Below are 20,012 nucleotides of genomic sequence, written 5' to 3'. Positions count from 1 at the left end.
TGCCAATAATCTAATCCTGGGTCGTGGGAATGTTCTGACAGCAAAAGCAGTATGATTTAAATGAGAGTTTGGGCATGCTTTTCATGTATTGTACAGACGGGAGGGGTAACTATACATATACTAAACATACTATACTAGTATAAACATACTATACTAAACATAGTTCCAACAGACTCCCCACACTTCCAGTTTGTAATATTGTTATACTTTTCTATTAACAGTTTTGATTTTCAGCAGATTGAACTCGATGTGAAAGATCACTACTCTTGCTCTATGAATGATGAGCCAAATGTCAATGTTCATTTAACATCAATGATGTTACCATTAAACCAATCGCTTCTATCCAGGTCGGCTCCAAGGTCATGGGGACCACCCAAAGTACCTTGTTAAAAAGAGTGGGCTACTTTGGTACCTACAGAGCTGCACACACAATGACCCAATAAACTATTCAAGACACATTTAAATAGTTTCTTTGAAAGAATGTTGAACATTTAATAATTGGCATGACTGCGCTGTGGTGTGTTAGTAGAGATGCTAAAACTTTATACACAAATAAACTCCCCCTCCACTCAGTGGCCAGTGCGGACCCCTGATCAGCTTTGCCACATGGACCACTGAGTGGAGTTGCAGGCAAGTACTGTAGGAGATGGAGTGGCTACACTGGATTATATACTACAATTGAAAGCTAAAACTTTAGCCTGAAGAACAAAGATTTTTCACATTCTTCTAAGCCATAAACTCTCTCACAAAATGTAAACAAGAGTAAATAAAGAGATCTAATATATAATTTATAAATGGACTTTGCAGATGGACTTTGCACAGCTAGATGACCCAAACAAGAAGAGAATGGCATCGATTCATAAAATACCTTTTCAAATCACTGGAATTTAAAAATACACTATCATGAAAATAAAAAAAATGGTTTACTTGTGCTTCTAGTTCAGTGTTTATAAATATAGTTTCCTATTTTTACACTCCAAATTTTTATTTGCAGTCAAACCAGTTGTGTTACATAGTACCCCTTCTGAAAAGATATCATGTTGCCATCCCTAAACTTTGTAAACTTCTTTTTACTAGATTATTTGACATGGTTGCATAAAACTTACAAGACAGATGGCACGCTATAAATAAAATGTAATAAGTAGAGTCCGGCATTTAACCAGCTACCCTAACGGGATATCTGTGTTGGGGTATTTGGATAGAGATGGACAGGATGTGTAGTTGGACCCATGGTGATGGCCAGACCGGGTACGGGGCATGGTAAGGATGAGATTACCTTCTCACCTAATCTGGAAAGCCGTCTCATGGCACTTACCTTCAGAGTGTTGCGACATGGTCACGTGTCCATTTATTTTACTGATCCCTAGGCTGGTCAATGGAGATCTCCTCCACTGGTTCTTGATCCCTACTACCTGCAAAAGTGCAACAGTTGTGCAGCTACATGGGACAGCAGGACACTGAGAAAATTGTGTTTGTCCTGCAAAAACCAGGATACTTGGAAGGTATGATTTATGTCAAACCATATACCGTATTTCCCCATGTATAAGACGCACCTTTTTTTTTTTTTTTTTAAGAAAAGTTTGGGGTCTAAATATTGGGTGCGTTTTATACAGTGGTGGTAGATTTTTTATTTATTTATTAATTTTTTTACCCGAAAGGGTACCTGCTGTTTACCTGTGTTGCTCATCAGCGTCTCAGCACAGGAACCCAGTGGAGTCAGTTGAATGCACATTGCATCACATGACTCCGTTCCGTTCCTGTTCGAACAACGCAGAGGGAAACAGCGGCCCCCATGGAAGTCTGCGATCTTCAGTTCAGGTAAGGTGGGGGAGTAAATGAATGAATATGTGTGTGTGTGATAGCATGGATGCGTGTGTAGGGGGCACAGGGAAGGGGCGCAGGGAGGCTGAAAGTGATGTGCATGTACTGGCTGCCTGAGCATGATAGGAGTGCGATTGCTAACAATTGCTAGCAGCTAACATCAATCACACTCATATCATGCCCAGGCAGCCAGTACAATAACTTTATGTAATATATATTTTTTAAAATTTCGGCCCCCAAAATTAAGGAGCGTCTTATACTTGGGGAAATACGGTATGTAGTGGTTAGACAAGAATGGCATTTTTCTATTGGCAAGAACTTTTGACATGCCAATCGCGAAGGTTCCTGTGGGTGTCATACACATGTGCACTGTGCATAATTATTGACGTGTATGACAAAGTAATAGCTATCAGCATAATGCAAAACTAAGTTCACTCCACATACGATAATTACTTCTGCATGGTCACTGCTCTGCTAATTATTAACTATTGGGCTACATACAATGTCTGAGATAAATATATCACAAGTAATCGAATAGCAATCCTAAAGTAGGTTGCAATGGAAAAAAAATGATCGGCTGGATTTAATGCCCGTGACAACTCTATTACAATTAGCTAAACAACAATCCGTAGAGCACAATGGAACACAAATGATAAAACTAGTGATACATTTTATCTCAATTAATCCAGGCAAATATATAAATCGTTTTTTGTTTTGTTACAGTCGCTTGGGATTTTTCTATTATGTTATTTGTAATAGAGTTGTCTCTGGCATTAAATCCAACCCACTAACTCGGATAAACATATCACTGTTTTGATCTCATTTTTTTCCCATTGCAATATATGCATGAATCGCCATTCAAATACTAGTGATAGATTTATCTCGAGCATTGAATATAGCCCGTTGTGTCTGTATTATTTTGTCTGAACTACAATTCAATGCCTCCCAGCCTGTCATTACCATGATATCATAACAAAGTGTGGATCAAAGCAAAAATGCTTTAGCTGTTTCATATTACACTCTTAGACTGACAAATTAATGTTAAAACACCCTTTTCCACACTTTGTTACAGCTATTCAACTCATGTCATGCTTAATTACCACGAGCTTGCTACAGATGATGGAACTTTTAGTGTTAAAAATTCTGTTTTTTTTCTTACAGATTTTCTCGGCTTGTTTGAAAAATCCATTCCAGGCCTGATGTCGATAATTTTGTGCCAAGGGAAGATCCCCTCACAGTGACAACAACAAGTACCAAATGACTGTTATGATTACTCTTGAAATAAACTAAAGGAATTAAGGATTGATGGGGCATTCTCCTATAGATCTCATAATTGCCTGATACCATGCCTCAAGTGATGGACAGATACAGACACAGCATTCATCATTGACATCCATATCAGCAGTGCTGCTGTCTTAGTGTTTCAGTATCCACAGATAATTGAATAGAACCAGGCATAAAATCATTACTGTGGAGAGCACAGCATCTCCGAACCCCATTACTGAATGCTCGGAGAGAGGCTTAGACTTCGGTACACACAAGCTTTGTTCATGCAACGGCACAGAATGTGCAGACTGGCTGATGAGTTTATTTGAAGCTAGAACAAATATTTCGTAGAAAAGAAAAGAAGAACAAAATGGAAATAGAAAACCAGAGAGAGAAAAGAGGAAGGAGTAAACTAGATGGAGACAGAAAGAACAATATAATACTATAAGACTAAACGAGAAAACAGAACAAAAAAATGTGTCACCAGGGCTTCTTTATCACGTTGGTAGGTTTTGATAAACCTGTCCCCGTCATACAAATCCCAGCTATATTTAGGCAAAATTAGACCTAAATTTATTCTTGAAAAACACAAATGTTGGAATGTTGACTGCTGGTAATGGTTACCTAATCTGACCTAGTGCTGTGAGTATTTGCCCCTTTCCAATTACTATTTTTGCTTATTTGTCACAATGTGAGTTAACACAAAATGCAGCTTTTAAATGATCATTTCATTTATCGAAGGTAAAGAGTTAATCAAAACCTATATCACCCATGTGAAAAAGTAATTGTCCTCTATACCTAATAGCTGGTTGGGAACACCTGCAATCAAAGATTTGCGATAACCGGCAATGAGTCTTTTACATCACTGTGGGTGTCCCGCTCTTCTTGGCAGAACGGTTTTAATTCAGCCACACTGGAGGGTTTTCGAGAATGAACTGCCTTTTTAAGCTCATAACTCAGCATCACAATCAAATTAAAGTTAGGACTTTGACTGGGCCACTAACTAATGTAAAAAAAAAACTATTTTGGGATGTGGCATCTTACCCTACTATGGGCATCTACCACTTAATTTAATTACCAGCACTAACTGCATTTATAAGCTATGGAGCTGCACATACTACTAATGTATGCTTACTAATGCCAGAAGTCTGACCAATAAAACTGACGAACTGGAGTTAATAATGTCTGAAGAAAATTATGACATAGTGGGTATAACAGAGACATGGTTGGATGATAGCTATGACTGGGCGGTTAACATACAGGGGTATAGTCTATTCAGGAAGGATCGGAAAAAACGAAAAGGGGGAGGAGTTTGCCTTTATGTAAAGTCCAGCCTAAAGGCCACACTGCGGGAGAATATATGTGAGGGAAATGATAATGTGGAGTCATTATGGGTAGAAATATATGGAAAGAAAAATAATAAAATACTGATCGGGGTTTGCTATAAGCCACCAAATATAATGGAAGCAGCAGAAGATCAATTATTAAAGCAAATAAACAAGGCAGCTAATCACAATGAGGTGGTTATTATGGGGGACTTTAACTATCCCGACATAAACTGGGAAACAGAGACCTGTGAATCTCATAAAGGAAACCGGTTTCTGACTATAAGTAAGGATAATTATCTGTCCCAAATGGTACAGGACCCGACCAGAGGGGGCGCCATACTGGACTTAATATTAACCAACAGACCTGACAGAGTAACTAATGTGCAGGTCAGGGGACATCTAGGAAATAGTGATCACAATATGATACATTATAACTTGTCCTTCAATAAGGGAACTCTTAGAGGAGCCACAAGAACTATGCACTTTAGGAGGGCAAAGTTTGATCAACTAAGAGAAGCCCTTAACACTGTAAATTGGGAAAATGTCCTCAAAAACAAGAGTACAGACGCTCAATGGGAGATTTTTAAGAATATCTTAAATTCTCACTGTGAAAGGTACATACCGTATGGGAATAAAAGAGTCAGGAACAAGAGAAAACCAATGTGGATAAATAAAAATGTAAAGGGGGCAATAAATGGCAAAAAAAGGCATTTAAGCTACTAAAACAGGAAGGCAGTGAGGAAGCACTAAAAAGCTATCGGGAAAAAAATAAAATATGTAAAAATCAGATAAAAGCAGCAAAATTGGAGACAGAAAGACTCATTGCCAAAGAGAGTAAAACAAACCCCAAAATGTTCTTTAACTATATAAATAGTAAAAAGGTTAACAATGAAAGCGTTGGCCCCTTAAAAAGTAATGAGGGAGAAGTTATAGACGGGGATCAGGAAAAAGCTAATCTATTAAATATATTCTTCTCTGCTGTATTCACAGAGGAAAATGAAATGCCAGGTAATATACAGCAGGATGAGATAAATGCCCCAGTACATGTCGCCTGTCTAACCCAGGAAGAAGTGCAGTACCGCCTAAAAAAAATCAAAATAGACAAATCACCAGGTCCAGATGGCATTCACCCCTGCGTTCTAAGGGAGTTAAGTAATGTAATAGACAGACCCCTATTTCTAATATTCAAGGACTCTATAGTGACAGGGTCTGTTCCCCAGGACTGGCGCATAGCAAATGTTGTGCCAATATTCAAAAAGGGGACAAAAAGTGACCCGGGGAATTATAGGCCTGTTAGTTTAACTTCTGTTGTGTGTAAACTGTTTGAGGGTTTCCTAAGAGATGCTATTTTGGAGTATCTCAATGAAAATAAGTGTATGACTCCATATCAGCATGGGTTTACAAGGGATCGGTCCTGTCAAACTAACCTGATCAGCTTTTATGAGGAGGTGAGCTCAAGACTGGATCGGGGTGAATCGCTGGATGTCGTATATCTTGATTTTTCCAAAGCATTTGATACGGTGCCACATAAAAAGCTCGTACATAAAATGAGAATGCTTGGGCTGGGGGAGAATGTGTGTATGTGGGTAAGTAACTGGCTCAGTGATAGGAAACAGAGGGTGGTTATTAATGGTACATACTCTGAGTGGGTGACTGTTGCTAGTGGGGTACCACAGGGGTCAGTTTTGGGTCCTATTCTTTTTAATATATTTATTAATGACCTTGTAGAGGGATTGCATAGTAAAGTATCAATCTTTGCAGACGATACTAAGCTCTGTAACGTGGTTAACACAATAGAGGACAGCGCACGATTACAAATGGATCTGCATAGGTTGGAGGCTTGGGCTGGGATGTGGCAGATGAGGTTCAACACAGATAAATGTAAGGTTATGCACATGGGGAAGAAAAATCCAGGCTGGGAATATGTATTAAATGGGAAAACACTGGGGACGACTGACATGGAAAAGGACTTAGGAGTTTTAGTTAACAGTAAATTTACCTGTAGCGACCAGTGTCAGGCAGCTGCTGCTAAGGCAAATAAAATCATGGGGTGCATCAAAAGGGGCATAGATGCCCACGACAAGGAAATAATTCTACCCCTGTACAAGTCACTAGTCAGACCACACATGGAATACTGTGTACAGTACTGGGCACCAGTGTACAAGAAAGATATAGTGGAGCTGGAGAGGGTTCAAAGACGGGCAACCAGAGTAATAAGGGGAATGGGAGGACTACAGTACCCAGAAAGATTATCAGAATTGGGGTTATTTAGTTTGGAAAAAAGACGGCTTAGGGGGGACTTAATAACTATGTATAAATATATAAGGGGACAGTACAGAGATCACTCCCAGGACCTATTTATACCCAGGACTGTATCTATAACAAGGGGACATCCTCTACGGCTGGAGGAAAGAAGGTTTCTACACCAGCACAGACGGGGGTTCTTTACAGTAAGAGCGGTGAGATTATGGAACTCTCTGCCAGAGGAAGTGGTTATGGCAAACTCAATAAAAGAGTTCAAAAGGAGCCTGGACGTGTTTCTTGAAAGCAATAATATTACAAGTTATGGATATTAGATTAATAGGGACAGAACGTTGATCCAGGGATTTATTCTGATTGCCATATTTGGAGTCGGGAAGGAATTTTCCCCCTGGTATGGGGCAATTGGCATCTGCTTCATAAGGGTTTTTTGCCTTCCTCTGGATCAACACAGTAGGGACACAATATGTATATAGGTTGAACTTGATGGACTTTGGTCTTTTTTCAACCTTATGAACTATGTTACTATGTTACTATGTTACATAACAGAAACAAATTTGGATTTGGATTTAATCAAGAGCAGATTTAATAAACATCTCTTAGTTTTTATCATTCACAAGATGACATTACTCACAGTGGCATAGCAATGCTATTCAAAGGTGAATAATAACTTAGCACCAAAAGGAAGCATTAGGCTATATCTAGTTCTGAGCTGTAGGAATGTACTCATTTTACTGTAGGTTTATCAAGGTTGGTTTGGGGGGGAGGAACATGGCCACATGCGAGACCCAGATTAAAATTTAACTATATCCCCTTTTACAGAAAATATATTTCCATGTTGTAACTCATCCCATTAGGCACTGATTTTCAATTCTCTCTTGTAGAGATGAGATCTGTTTATTGATTGACTGAAATTCATTGGCAATACTGTAAAATATCTGGGAGCAATCATTAGGAGAGCGTATAAAACCATGCCTGAGAATTTCATTAGCGGAATGTGGAATAATCATACTGTGTCACATAATTCCGGATACTGGGCGCTGAGCATCCTAACCCATTAAGTCAGCAATAAGCAATATACAAGGCAATATTTTCAGAAAGCTGTGTATTTGTCATGTGTTGTAGCTCTGTCATCTTGGCCCCTGATTCCTTATCACACTGCCTGAAGTAAACAACAAAATGCATACCCCCAACATTTCAGGTGTCCGAATCAGGACACCCGTGTTAGGGGCTGTGATAAGAAGCAGGGAGAATGGAGCCGGCCTCGGAAACTGTATGGACTGAAAAGGAGGTCTGTGCTGCAACAGCACAGAGCTTCATAGACATTTGACCTTCTTGTGTTGGTAATGGGAGATCATAGGATCTCCCCAACTGGCCCAAGCTACCCTGGACAACAGACTGTTGGGACTGTTGGGAGGTTTGGATTACCATCCAACCTGACATTCTCACTAATGAAAGAGTCTATAGAAGAAAGGACTTTATCAGCATTGCCGTAAAGAATCAGCTAAGTATGGTGTATGAGCAGGAAAATATCACATTAGTGACAAATATGGCAGACTCCATGTCTGCAGATAAAGTTTATTGGAACCAAAAAAAAAAAAGCATTTTCTTCAGTACTAAACTACATTACTGGATGCTGCACTGTATGTATTGCTTAAAGAAAAAAGATGTATTTTTCTATGGGACTTCCCCTTTAATACCTGTACGCTAACGCTTGCTATATAACACACACACACATGCTGACCCAAACAATGGAACAGTGAGAATAGCTTGTATTGTAGTGCATTTACTTTGTCTCCTACTGCTTGCAAAATCCCAGTTTATTTTAATCTTCTCATTCATCCCATATCAGAGTTACAGCTTCAAAACAGATACCTGTGATGTATTATTTTTACAATTCAAAGAACTCAGATTATTTCACAATCATAGCAACTCCTATGTCTCGACATTGTTTAGAAAATCCCTCCAAATCCTTTCATTGTGTAATTCTATTTTCAACCAATTTATCAAGCAAGAATTTTATGTACAAATTTATTTTACACTCAACAGTTGTTTAATATAAATGGGTTTATATATGAGAGAGAGAGAAGTTCAAAAGCGTATGGCGTGACTAGGCGGCCTAGAATGAGTAAGACAAGCAGGGTTTGCCCTCTTGATGCTGTTCATTCAATAAAATAAAAGGTATTTCTATCTTAAATACTACTTCCCGTTAGACAAGTATTTAGGCCTAATGGCCACTGGCCAAGCGGGCATTTGCCTTTTCCCTGTTTTTGTTCTTTTAAAAAATCTATCTAAAAATATATTATGCAGGGGAAAAAATGAGTCATATAATGGAAGAATTCTCATGTTTCAAGCAGATTTATGAGCAGGAGGTGGAAGATTCTGAAATTTCATAGCAGATCCCGTTACACTGATTTATAATGCTTGGGTATTATCTGCAATCCTATTACAGTACAGCTGGCATAAACAGGTAAGAGTTGAGAACATGCATTCCAATATTTTAAAACAGAAGGAAAAGAAGGAAGGATATATTAAAGCGTTAAAATAATAATAAATAAATATATATATATATATATTTCTTGCTAAAAGTCTTCTTTCCTGAGTGTTAATTCAGCTACCATTAACGCGTATTCTGTGTGATCATTAATGCATTTCCACTAAATAAAGAAAAATAGAAATGAGCCGTATTGATCCAAGAGTAGAACTTTTAGTCAAAGCTGACACCTTTTATTGGGCCAACATAGATGTAAAAAATAATTATTAAGGACATCAGAGGACTTTTCTTCAGATGGCACGCTGGCTTTTGGTTACACTGATCCATCGTGCCTACAGGGTCAGGCTAACTCTGTGTATGTTATACAATAGACAGAATAGAGTAGACAAAACCAAGTACCTCTGCCTCCACTCATGGATCAAAGGATCCCCAAATATTGGGTAAGTAACTGTGTTTAATGGTCTCACTATTTTGGGAAGCAGTGTTCCTTTAATGAATAACAGATGCTACCAGCATCTACCGGTTTGAATGTCCAAAAACAGCCCATGGGGCACACAGTACAGCTTTCTCTTATCTATGTTGCAACTTACTTGCATGGCAGGATGCGAACTATGTCATTGTGTTTGTAGCTCTCGATGCAGACGGCACAGTGGTCAAAGTCCGGGTCTGTTTCCTAAATAGAGCAAAAAATAACATATATGCAGTTAATTCACAAGTACAGTGTGCCATTATTCTGCTTGCATTGCCTGTCTATTTTTATGCACAGTGGATTTTCCCCGACTGTCAGAGAGAATTCACCGCATCGGTGAACTCTGATCTCTGACAGCTGGGGAAGGTCTGCGCGATGGACGCAGACAACCCCCGCTGCAAGCTGCACCTCCTTCCGTCTGCAACGGAAGTTGTGTACGCGAATCGCGTAGACATCTACACGCTACCCTGGCTACACACCGGGGACTCAGAAGCACCGGTAAGTGGGGCGGGGGAGACAGGAGGATCCAGGTCCCCTGCAGCTCTGCGGGGGATCTGGATCTTAGTCGTCTCATAGTCAGACCTATTTAAGGTCTGATTATAAAACGACACCGATTATAAGACGAGGGGTATTTTTCAGAGCATTTGCGCCGAAAAAAACCTTGTCTTATAATCGAGCAAATACGGTAAAAGTTAATAAAAGTAATAATTCGACCCAGCACTGAATGTATCAGTTTTATTTATTGTTCCAACTTCATGTTTTACCTGTTTAGGCTTTTCACTGAGCATTCACATATTCCATCATTGCTTACGATCCTTCAATTCTATCAACATTATTTTAGCAGACCGTGTACGAGCCACATAGTCTGGAACGGAATATTTCATATTCTCATCTGATTTACTCATCATTCACTGGAACTTTCTAAATGAGAGATGCTTTATATGTTACATACTCTAAATATGTGTTGGGGTGAGGTCAGAGGCAGGGAGGTTGTTAACTGCACCCAGGAGGGGTCATAGTCAGGGGAAGGACCACCCGACCACTATGGCCAAAGAGCCACTTTGCACAAAATTGTAACTGTCCTGTGAAACAAACAGACACTTGGGAGTTGTGCTTTTATAGTCTATTTCTTTTAGCTTAACCATTTTTAGAACCAACTGGCAGACATCACTTCTGACTTCACAGCAACAAACATCTTCAAGATAGACAACTAAAGCTTAACCCAAATGCTTTAAGCTGTCTAACTAGGGTAGGAAAGAGAGGCGGACAGATATAGCTCCTAAAGAGATATTATCGCTCCCCGTGAAATGCAACCTGCTGAGTAAACGTTGGCTATTTCGTGATACAACTCTCCAAGACTGCAACTTACAGCAGCTGATTGCACGTGCGCATCAGACATGATCTCTGAATCCTAACTAAAAGCTCTCCATTGAAATTAGGTGGCGTTATTGACAAATGTGAAGTACAAAAGGCAAGGGCATTAGAAACCACAGCAGGAACTAAATTAGCAGGCGGTCAATATCACATGTAGACATGTCTGATGTGTCTGTAGGGATGAATGATGGGTGTGAGCTACGATGTTTTTTCAAGTTTGCTTGAATGGATTTAGCGAAATTGCTGAAAACAAGCATGGATCAAAATACATTACACTCGATGCTTTCTAGGATTATGAATAGGGCTTTGTGGATGTCCACTCCTGTCACATAAACAGTTACTTTTTATCTATACTTGGTTGTACACACACTGTAATCTTAGATTTTAGGGAAAGCTTACCAACATTGGCTCTGGTAGCTTTGTAGGGCCATTCCCACAGGACCTGAGAAGGATCACGGCTTAAGACCCCTGGTTCCCATGACGTAAGATGAAATCATACACTAAATGAATTAAATTAGGCCTTTATATAAATTCCACAAACTTATGGGCTTGTACTTGTCAAAGAGTGCATAATTCATGTCTGTCTGATAACCCTAGTAAAGGTTTTAATGCCACTGGAAAGCCACCCCAGGTTCTAGATTCTACTTGTTCTGGAAAGGAGTGGGGTGCATACAAAATTCCATGAGAGCTACAACCAATCCACAGGCCTCCAGGTAGACAACAATATTCTATAGCTTTTCAAATGGCGTTTGCTACATAAAACATATTCCAGAAGTCTGAGCAGCTGGTAGGTAGTAGCATCATCTGATCGTATTTAAATATACAGTGTTTCTAGTTTACCTTGTTGCTAAAAGCTACAGTGACCAAATTTCCCTTTAAAACATCTGACATAAACTTGGCTTTGGTGGAAGTAACACTCGTTATTTACACACATTTCTGTTGTTGTGATATGGCTGCCACAGTCCTGTAGAGCATCTAGCGTTCTTTTGGTGCCTGAGGCAAAGGGAGATTTGGCACAAATATAAGATGCATACCAGGTGTCCCTTTCACAGCGTGCCTTAGTAAGACTGCTAAAGATCAGATTTTTTATTTGAGAAATACTTCTAGGAAATTATCCCTATTGACCAGTTTACGTGTTTCTCTCCTTAAGCATTAACTCTTGAATACTTATAGAAGCATATGCAAGTTATTTATTTCTACATAAAGAAGGTTTGCACAGAGCTATATGTTTGGAGTACTTCACCTCATGCCCCACACAAGTGATTTCACAGCTAGGTATGTTTTTGACATGTTTCAGATGGAATACATTGGCTACAGCTCTTCCCATAAAAAAACTGGTCCATCTAGTCTGCTCATTTTTTTTCGGTTGTTGGTCTTTTCCTATACTCAGGGTAGCTATACGTCCAACCTGTCACCCCCTCACCTTCATCCTCTGCTGCTGTGACCTCTAGGTCACAGCAGCCCTCGAAGGGAAGGGACCCTTCTGGTAGCAGCAGTGGAACTACGCTCCGCCATCTTCTCAGTATTCTGCTGCATCCAAAAGGGCTGCGGGATACAGTCAGCGGCTTACCGCACATGCACGTATCATGTTTAAAAATCAACACTAGCTACTAGTGAAGAATTACACATAATCTACATTCCCTAGAGAAGATAATGCAACCTAAGCAAAGTTGATGTGTTATATCAGTAACACAGACGTACAGGACCAGAGCAATTTTTCTTATGTCCTTTCCAACCATTATTTACCTCTTTCACATTTAGTGCACCCACACAAATTATATTTTTTTTTCAGGAAAACTAGGGCTTTTTAAAAACCATATTCATATATGTAAGACATTATTTTGCCCCAATAAAATAAAATAAAATGATAAAACATTTATTCATACTTCTACTTGTATTTAAATTACAGTATATTGTTATTACAAATGGGAAAAATTCATTCTAATCTTTTATATATTTTTTAACCCCTACCTAACATATTAGTTTGCATGACAGTCAGCGTTTCTGTTTTTATGTGATTAAACCTTCCTCAGTTCAAGTGCAATTAATGTTTTGTCTAAAGGAACAGTACTGGTGAGCAGCCACAATCTTGTCAACATAGAACTTGAACTCAGGCATAGTTATGAAGTATGACCATCTCAATAAACTGAATCATAAGTTCTATGTAGTTTTGAAGGCATTTACCTTATCTCCCTTCTTGACTGTTCTTGTTGTCAGTTTCCCGATGGCTTTCTTAGCTGCGTCCCCGAGGCGACGCTGTAGGAAAAAAGATAAAATCAGAAAAATAAATAATATGAAAGACTAGGCAGAAGAAACTGGACAAGTTCAAAAAGACAAAAAGAAAACATGGATCTCCTCAAACATGAAGCACGTTTGACAGCATGAAATGTTACTGGATTAATGTGAAACAGAGTGCAGTAAAAACTGAAATAGAAATTCTTCATATGTTGTAATGACATCACAGAACTAATATGGAGAAGCATTTCTTATAAGGAAACCTCTTCACATCCTAATTGAAGGACACACTTTATCAAAGAGAAACATTGTGTTAATTCATATATTAACCTCATACAAAAGCACATCTTAATTTCTTTGATGAGCCCAAAGTACTTAGCTGTACTTGTAATATTAGATCACGTGGATTGTCGCAGCTTTGAAAATGATTGCAATAATGGGATTTTTAAGGAGGAAATATTATCTTACTGGAAGTTGCATCAATTAAATGTGCTAGGACTCGTAGGAAAGGCAGCCCCATTGGACTGCTATCTAGACCACTTTGTATCTATTAGGCATGGTCACTTACACTAACAAGTATACTTGGGGGCATTCTAAATGAGATGATCCAGAGATGCTTCATATATCAACCCATCATAAATACTGTATGCATTAACTCACTGTAAGCAGTGGACAATTTTCTTCATATAATAATAGATTCGGAAAAGGTAAAGTCATTGTGATTTAGGTCGCCTGTATTTATTAGGGATTTTAGTAGTGTTGTACCAGTAACTGAATCACAAATTGAAACAGAATATGAGAACAGAACAGGGAATGTAAATGGTTTCACCTGGATTGTCCGGTTTCGCTGGCCACCTGGTTTGAAGCCAGAGAGGGGAGTGGTGTTTAGGGCCCCTCTGGGTCTAGCGCCACCCCCTGATTGCCGCCGCCCCCCCAAAATAGGTGGGGGTTCTGGGCAGCCAACCACAGAAATTTCTCATGTATGAATATATGTCAACCCCAGGCTGGTAAATACATACTATTTCACTAAAGACCTACATCTTCTGCATATTTCCAGTTTAGGCAATGGCTCTATTAGCTTTCATTAGCCTACCAGGCATTACTAGGAGACATTTGATAAGCATGTGGCCCTTTTGTGTGATCAGGCCCCCTGTGTGCTGATGCTCAATGGGCCGGTTACAGGAGAGACCTCTGATCTCCCCAACTGGCTAATTTACACTATGGATAGACTGCATCAAAAGGAGATGTCCCCCTCACTACCACAGAGTGCCGTGATATGACATCACGTCGTGGAGCTCCATGTCTTAAAGGCGCATTTTAATGCAGTAAGGATGGTGGCCATGGACGGGGAGGCTATGGGCGCTGCCTGGGTCGGGCCTCGGGCGGAACCAAAGGTAAATCCACTGCTGCTGAGAACATTTAATAATACTAGCTGGGACTAGTTACTTGTCACTATTACTGATGCTTCTAGTGTAACCGTGTTTATTTGCTGAACCCATAGCCAGCACTTGTTTGTCAGTTTATTTGTAAGGGGCTATTCTGCATCATGTAAGCTGGAAGGTTGTAGAAATATCAAATTATTTCCAGTCCTGATGTCTCCCTCTCTTGTCTCTAACCTTCTTAAAGTGTCTTTTAATAAATCTTTATGTAACTATGTAACAGACCAGTTGCAGTGAATGTTCCACTTTTACGTTTTTAAAACGTATATAATTTTACAGTATAAAAAACATGTTAAATAAAGATCTGGAGAGCAAGACTTTTAAGTGTCTCTCTTTAATAAATAATAAGTTACTATATATATATATATATCTATATATATCTATATATATCTATATATATATATATATATATATATATATATATGAAGGTAGCATTTTAGATCACCCTGACATTCAGACCAAGAGCAGTAGACCCCAGGGTGCACAGAACAAAGTAGAAATGTCCTATTCCTTTGAAAAATATATTTTAAATAAAAAGAGTTGCACCATTTAAAAAGAGCCAAAAAAGATCAATCCCGAGACCAGATATCAATCCAGTCCAAGCTGCACACAACAGGAGAGAAAAGGTCAAGCCTAATGTTTCCCATCTAAACTGATGAAGGTCAGCCTTTAATTAGCTTGTTGCCTCCAGTCCCTTAAAGAAGGAAACATTCTTCTTTTAGTGAAATCTTACTTAATTTACATCAATTAGCCCTTTCCCAAACGCTACGTTTTGTAGCTCGGCGCCTTATGTTAACCTGTGTTGTTTACCAATTAAACCATAAATGCATTAAAAACTGAGCTTATGCAGTAGCGTACCTAGCGGGGGGCGCCAACTTGCCGGCACCCCTCCAGAGACGGACAGCAATGTCCGCCGCTGGAGGAGCAGGCTCGTAAGGGAGCGGTATCGGAGGTCTTTAGCAGACCTCCGGCTCCCTTGAGTGATTTTAAGCCGGGTTCAACCCTTGAACCCGGCTTAAAACCACTCAAGGGAGCCGGAGGTCTGTTAAAGACCTCCGATATCGCTCTCTTGCGATCCGCGCGGCAACAGCTGCTGTGCGCTGGGATTTGTTGTCAGATCCCGGCGCACAACACTGAAGCCGCGCCCCACTGCCGTCCGTGCCCTCTGACCCGGAAGAAGACAGAAGAACTGAAGAAGAGGAGCGAAGAGGAGGAAAAGAAGCTGTAAGGAGAAAAGAGGAAAGGTAGGAAAGCATTCAGTGAGTGAGAGTTGATTGGTATATGTGTGGATTGGTATGTGTGGATTGGTATGTGTGGATTGGTATGTGTGTGGATTGGTGTATGTGTGGATTGGTGTATGTGTGGATTGGTATGTGTGTGGATTGGTATGTGTGTGGATTGGTATGTGTGTGGATTGGTATGTGTGGATTGGTGTATGTGTGTGGATTGGTGTATGTGTGTGGATTGGTGTATGTGTGTGGATTGGTGTGTGTGTGGATTGGTATGTGTGTGGATTGGTATATGTGGATTGGTGTATGTGTGTGGATTGGTGTATGTGTGTGGATTGGTGTATGTGTGGATTGGTATGTGTGTGGATTGGTATGTGTGTGGATTGGTATGTGTGGATTGGTGTATGTGTGTGGATTGGTGTATGTGTGTGGATTGGTGTATGTGTGTGGATTGGTGTATGTGTGGATTGGTATATGTGTGGATTGGTATATGTGTGGATTGGTATACGTGTGGATTGGTGTGCGTGTGGATTGGTGTGCGTGTGGATTGGTGTGCGTGTGGATTGGTGTGCGTGTGGATTGGTGTGCGTGTGGATTGGTGTGCGTGTGGATTGGTGTGCGTGTGTGGATTGGTGTGTGTGTGGATTGGTATATATGCGGATTGGTATATGTGCGGATTGGTATATGTGAGGATTGGTATATGTGCGGATTGGTATATGTGCGGATTGGTATATGTGCGGATTGGTATATGTGCGGATTGGTAAGTGTGTGAGAGTGATGGGTGTTATGCTGTACCATTTCCAATGTATTTTTCATTATATAATTATGCTCTAGTACATCATAACTCCCATCACTCTATACTGTTCCATACAGTGGCAGAGCTGGGAGACAGAGGCCTTGCACCCCCACCGCAGGACTCCTGAAAGGTAAGTGAACTTCAAAGTGGGAGAGGGTAGAAGTTAGGAGGGGGTAGATAGGGAGAAGGGAGTGAGACGGGGGGATAGGGGGTAGATAGGGAGAAGGGAGTGAGAAGGGGTAGGTAGGACAAAAGGGAGTGAGAAGGGGTAGATAGGGCAATCATACTCCTATCATGCCAAGTCTGCGAGTACATCCTGGAATCTGGGTATGCCTGGGCATGACAGAAATGTGATTCCTGTTAACAATCATATATATATATATATATATATATATATATATATATATATATATATATATATATATATATATATTAATATTGTTATTTAATTGTTTTGTCCTATTTTGGTGTGTTACTTACTTGAAATAAAAGTGTTAGATTTTTTTTTATGGTGTGGGGGGGCCCATATTCGGTTTCGGCCAGGTAAATGCTGCATTTTCCGTTTCAGTCCAGAATTCGTTTCGGTGCATCCCTACTACTAATGAAGTGGTAGGCCTACACCACATCAATGTTTGGCTTAGTATATAGTGATAGGAGTTATGCTGCACTATTGTCAATGTCTGGCTCAATGTATAGTGATAGGGATTACGCTGTACCACCGTCAATGTGTGCCTCAGTATATAGTGATAGGTGTTATGTTGTACCACCCTCATTGTCTGCCTCAGTATATATTGGTAGGTGTTATGCTGTACCACCGTCAATGTCTGCCTCAGTATATAGTGATAGGTGTTATGCTGTACCACCGTCAATGTCTGCCTCAGTATATAATGATAACAGTAAGTGTTATGCTGTACCACCTTCAGTGTCTGCGCCGGTATATAACGGTAGAAGCTATGCAGTTTTAAAGTGTGTGGGGGGGGGTGCCACATACAGGATCCGCCCCAGGTGCCAAATACTCTAGGTACGCCCCTGAGCTTATGTATATATCAAGGCAGCAGCCCAGGATTAGTATGGTTATTCTTATTTATTGTATTTCATATATATTTTTTTTCATTAGGTAAAAATGGACTTTAGGTTTTGACCGCCTTGATAAGGGTGGAGCGCAAAGAAGCTGTCACTGTTTCGCTGGACTATTAAGGAAGGTCGTCCCCGCAGAAGTTCTTCCGCCCAAACTACCGCTACTGAGAGGGGAATTCCCAGCAGCAGCAGTCCAGGACTTAGATGATCCCAACAGTGGACAACCTCCCACCAGCTGGAGATAGACTCTGAGCGGCAGCAGCCGCGGCAAGGCACAGCACGAGACAGGAGCACAAAGCAGGATAGTCGGACGAGCCAGGGGTCTGATACACGGAGCGGGTAGTCGGACGAGCCAGGGGTCTGATACACGGAGCAGGTAGTCGGACGAGCCAGGGGTCAAAACCAGAGATAACAAGCAAAGGTACCGAATCGTGGAGCAAGGGAGAGTCAGGCAAGCCGAAGGTCAAAACAGGAAACAAGATGCACGAGCTAGATACACGAACTGAAGACCACAACAGGGTGCTTGTGAAAGGCACAGCCGGCTTTTAAAACTGGCGCCATTCCACAAGCCCCTCCCAGACCAGGACCCAAACCACGCCCCCCAGCCGTCCATCAATCCTCCTGCAACGTGCAGCGTGCCCGGGAGGCGGACCGACGACCGGAGGACGGGTAAGTATACTGGCTCCGGGAACTACTGTTCCCGGGGCCGAAGCCTCCCCGTGTCCTACTACCTTGGGCGGAGGGTCGTCCGCTGTCCGGGAGGATGTTTTCCCGGGACCCGCGGACAACCCTTCGCCCGCTACTAGTGCCGCGGGCGGAGGACCGACCTCCGTCCCGAACGGCCGGCGTACGGGACCCGCGGCCAGACCTCCTCCCGGCGGCGTCCGGAGCCGTGACGGAGACACTCCCGGCTGCGTCCGGAGCCGGGACGGAGACACTCCCGGCTGCGTCCGGAGCCGGGACGGAGACACTCCCGGCTGCGTCCGGAGCCGGGACAGTGACAGAAGCACAGGGATTTCTGTGTGCCTTTTAAACGAAATTGCTCCAAAAAAAATGTGTAACTAGCTACAGATAGTTTCGATAAATCAATGAAGTCATGGTTAATGCTGTGAAGTGCTGAAAAGTTCCCCTTTAAGAGGTTTGCACACAACAGAATAGAATCCCGATCAGTTACAAGCTTTTTCCTTAAGTGAGTTAAGGATACATAAGTTATTTCTAAGACACATTCTATGCTCGTTAGCAAGTTGATGGAAACCAGGCCCCCTCTGTGCATTGGACTGGGCTACAATTTCCTTTTCCTGCTTACTGTGTCCTATTGTTTTGTCAATACTGCAAAAAACAGACTATGAAGAATCACGAAGGTTAAGGAACGGTTCCTTGGCAGCCAACGGTAAGGATCAATAAGGAAAGAGAGGTTCGGATTTCTGCTTTGAAAAAGCATAAAATCTAAAATCAGACTTCCAAGTCCTAAGCAGGTGAACTTCACACTTGGATTGGGTTTAGGTTCAATTAATAAGTGATGTAAGTGTTCCAGGCCTAATGCGTATGAACATGGTTATAATGGAAATAGGTATAAAAGGTGTATTGTACACAATTCTTCAGAATACTAGAGATTTTCCTATTACCATGGTTGTAGATCTACTTCGGTGTTTAGGGTCATTGTCCTACTGCATCACCCAACTTCAGCTGCCAGACAGCCACCCTGACATTATATTACATGATACCATGTTCTCTTCCCCCGTATTTTACCATTGGGATGATGTTTTCATGTGGTGCCCATTTTACGCCTTATGTAGTACTGAGTGTTCTTCCCGGACAATTCAAATTTAGTTTCATCAGTCCACAAAACATTTTCCCAGTAGCATTGTGTACTGTCAAGGTGCTCTTTGGCAAACTTCAGACGTGCAGCTGCTTCCTCTGTGGTGTCCTGCCATGGACTCCATGCATTTTGCAATATTTTGTGTATGGTAGACTCATGTACAGAATTTTTAACCAGTTCCAATGATTCCTTCAAACCTTTAGCTCTGTTGTGCCCTTGGAATTAGCTGGGCGCTCACTTCTTGGAAGAGTTACTATATTGTCTCCATTTATAAACAATTTGTCTAACTGTGGACTGATGAGTATGTAAACTCTTTGAGATTACTTTGTAACCTTTTCTAGCTTTATGTAAATCAACAACTCTTGATTGTAGGTCTTGTGAGATTTCTTTTTTGCGAGGCATGGTT

At 40.9% G+C, this 20,012-nt stretch overlaps 1 protein-coding gene across 1 annotated transcript in view; it reads right to left on the bottom strand.

Moving 5' to 3' along the window:
- The window catches only part of LOC149297844 (E3 ubiquitin-protein ligase RNF130-like), a 102,309-nt gene that overhangs the window by 18,352 nt on the left and 63,945 nt on the right, over positions 1–20,012 (bottom strand). The window contains exons 4-5 of the mRNA XM_089488063.1: positions 13,196–13,267; positions 9,759–9,841 (exon numbers count right to left, since the gene is read on the bottom strand). Of these exons, the coding sequence (XP_089344189.1) occupies positions 9,759–9,841; positions 13,196–13,267 (155 nt within the window). The remainder of the gene's footprint in view (positions 1–9,758; positions 9,842–13,195; positions 13,268–20,012) is intronic.

The sequence above is a fragment of the Sceloporus occidentalis genome, unplaced genomic scaffold (genome assembly GCF_023333645.1).
Source record: "Sceloporus occidentalis isolate IW3139 unplaced genomic scaffold, rSceOcc1.0.p SCAF_36, whole genome shotgun sequence".
NCBI lineage: Eukaryota > Metazoa > Chordata > Lepidosauria > Squamata > Phrynosomatidae > Sceloporus > Sceloporus occidentalis.
Note: the sequence above shows the minus strand (reverse complement) of the source record. Positions and strands in the feature narration are given on the sequence as shown.